This window comes from Malania oleifera, chromosome 11 (assembly GCF_029873635.1).
Source record: "Malania oleifera isolate guangnan ecotype guangnan chromosome 11, ASM2987363v1, whole genome shotgun sequence".
In the NCBI taxonomy this organism is placed as follows: domain Eukaryota; kingdom Viridiplantae; phylum Streptophyta; class Magnoliopsida; order Santalales; family Ximeniaceae; genus Malania; species Malania oleifera.
The window spans coordinates 6,011,617-6,014,890 of NC_080427.1; the positions used below are offsets into that span (position 1 = coordinate 6,011,617).

Here is a 3,274-nt window from a genome sequence, read left to right on the forward strand (position 1 = left end):
GAAACTAGATACATCCTAAAGTTGAGTTGCAGCCACTTTCCAAGCCCTTCTCATTCAAAAGGAAAAAATAAATATATTTAAAAGTCCAATACTCCTCAAAATTCACATTGAAAATTTAAATGCGAAGGTGTACACCATTAGATATCCTAGATGCGTGCATAGAAGCATGAATAGTTACTGACAAACACTGATTTGAATACTGAGTGATATAGATATCAATAATATAAACATAAGCTAATCACATTATAAAAAATGAATGTGTAACATGCATACAACACCTATTTGTATACAGATCTGTCACTACCTTCTCAAAGGAATCCCATAAAACACTTTGAAACATGTGAATTCACGCAGCAGGATGAACAAAATATGCATTTAAACACACAATTTCAGACACCAAAATAGACGAAGAAAAGCAACAAAAAAAAAAAAGTTCAAATGAAATCTATCAGAATGATTTATTCATATCTACATTGAAATTTTGAAAAAGAAATCTGACAATTAAAGATATTACAAGCAAGAATGACGTATTTATATCTACATTGAAAATTTTGAATTCAAAGGGCTATCCTAGTTTCAGTATCCTAGATGCAAGCAATGATATCAACAAACACCAATTCGAGAACTGAGATTGAACCAATATAAAAGTCATTCAAATCAAAGGTAAAATAAGCACATTGGCAAAAATGAAAGCCTAAAAATACATGCAACACTTTTTAACTTCTCAAAGGAACTCCGTAAACCGTTTTAAAATAGCATCTACACAAACAGATTCAAGCTACAAAACAGGGGGGGGGGGGGGGGGGGGAAGCAAAAGAAAGGGAAAAAATTGGTGTCAATTAATGATATTTCAAGCAAGAACAATTTATTTCATATCTAACATCAAAGATCCCATCTAATAGCTAAGACAAATTAAACAAGAATAGATCCGTAAGCTTTTCCAACTTTAATATAGACAAAATTCCTACAAATCGGAACTCCATGATTATTTAAATCTACCCTATTCAATTGAACAAACAACAGCGCCAAAATTACCCCGCTAAACTGTGGCCGAATCAATTGATGGAATCATCAGACTCGTGCGCCAACAACAGGTGCAGCAGCAGCGGCCGCATTTGACGCAGCGCCGCCGAGGAAAGACAGGAAACCGGTCGCCGCAGGTTCTTGCTCGTCTAAAAACAGATCCTCGGGAACTCTAAAAGCGCCGTGGGCAAAAATGATGGCCAGGCCGCCCATTAGGGCAGAGACGAGAACCGATCCGACGCTGGTGAGGAAAATCACGACGACGCTGAGTCCAATGAGAGCGCAGAGGGTTTCACCGTCAGTGAAGGTGCGGCCGAATAGGACCAAGGGCTGATCGGAGGGTCGAAAGAGGTAGAGGAAGAGCCAGGCGGCGAGGAGCGCGGCGAGGAGGAAGAGAGAGAAGGGGTTAGAGATGAGAGAGAAGGCGAGGACGAGGCCGAGGAGGGAGAGGTAGTTGACGCGGAAGTAGGAGTAGTTCTTGCGGACACGGAGAGCGGCGTCGGAGAAGGACTCGGGGCGGGAAAAGGCGGAGCGGTCGACGAGCTCGTACCAGGGGCGGCGCTGGGCGAGGCCGTGGCGGACGGAGTTGGAAATGTGGTTGATAAAGGCGCGGAAGGCGGGGGTGGCGATAGGGGCCTCGGACTGAGCGGCGCCACCCTGAGTGGCTGCGGGTACGGTGTTTGAGATGGGGAGTACAGGCGGAGATGAAGACGCCATTGTTTGGGTAGATTGGAAGATTTGATTGAGAACAGGGGTTGTTAAGGAGAGGAGGGATTCAGGAGAGGTTTGCTAAATCTGGGGGAGAGGATATTTAGATGGATGGAAATGTGAGGAAGGTGGTCGTCGCAAGAGATCTATTGTTGCGAAGCGTAGCGTAGTGAGAGGAAAAGGGGAACGCTGCGACGCGGCACCGACGGAGGGTGAAAAGTCGTTTAGGCACGGTTTGTGCTTCTTTGCGACGGCTTCCAGCCTTCCCCCGAACCTTCTCTCTGCTACGGAGCCGGAATCCGGATCCCGATTCGCCCCGCGCCCTCCGCGGTTTCCTTTTTTTTGTTTGTTTTTTTTTGGATTACGTACCGGTATCCACGTATCCGTTTTACGGTCCACGTGACTAATCCTACGCTTCTTAAAGTTAACCCCACAACTCCAAAGGAAAGGATAAATTCAAAGGCGAAAATGAGTCCGGGAGGGTTTGAATACCTGACCTCTTGAGAGGCACTCTCGCAACCCGCACTACGACCTGAACAACATCCTGAGGGTGCCCTCCGCGATTTCTTTGTCTCTATGTTTGCACGTTAAATAAAATAATTATATATTTTTATTGTTAATTTTTATTATTTATAAAAAAATAAAATTATATTTTATGATTTTTAGATGTTTTGATAATTTATTTTGATAAATTTTTCTTTAAATTAAATCATTATTTTATATATTTTAAAATTAAAATTAAATAATTACAGGAACTTAAATATAGTTGAAATATATATATATATATATATGTATAAAATAATAAGTCAATTTGAAATATTTTTACTTTTTTTTAATTATTATGTCCATTCAAATGTTTATTATAAAGTAAAATTTGAATATATAACAACTAAATAAAATAATTATAATAATTTTTTTTATTCTAGTGTTTTTAAAGTGTATTGTATTGTAAATTTTATTTTTATTATAATAAATTTTAATGTGCATTATTTTGTAATTTTATTATTTTAATCATATTTTTGTAATATTATTTGATTTAAAGATGAAAATAAGTATTTTTTAACTAAAATTTTAATTTATTTTAGTTTTATAAATATTAATCAAACATATTCCCTATTTCTAATTTTTAGTTTTTGTTTTTGATTTTTGATTTTTATTTTTATAATGTTTGACAATGATACCAAATGACTCATAAAATTTAAGACAAAAGACTATCGTCACCTAAGATAAATTTTATCTTGGGGGTTTTCAGCAAATATTTGCAATCAACCACGAATTTATTAAACACTTGGATCAAACTAATATATTGTTCACAAAATCGACAACGTGAGCAAGAGTTGAGGAAGTTACATACCTCATTTGTCCCTTTTATATCTTCTCCCCAACGTTCGACGAGCAACGGTCACCTGCTCTCCTGTCCAATCGTCCGGCTAGCTTTGCCTCGTCCGTGCTTCTGCTCTACAAAGCCCTCTCTGATCTCTCAGCAATTTGTTCGCAGGCAAAGGAAGATGGAAAATCAATATTTAAGCAAAACTCGTTAGAT

General features: G+C 38.4%; 1 protein-coding gene across 1 annotated transcript; it reads right to left on the reverse strand.

Annotated features, from left to right (window-relative positions):
- Window positions 1–848: 848 nt before the first annotated feature.
- Window positions 849–2,043, reverse strand: LOC131168127 (PRA1 family protein B4). The gene has a single exon (XM_058127361.1). It carries the CDS (start codon window positions 1,738–1,740, stop codon window positions 1,072–1,074), a length of 669 nt encoding a protein of 222 aa, XP_057983344.1. The 5' UTR covers window positions 1,741–2,043; the 3' UTR covers window positions 849–1,071.
- Window positions 2,044–3,274: the final 1,231 nt, after the last annotated feature.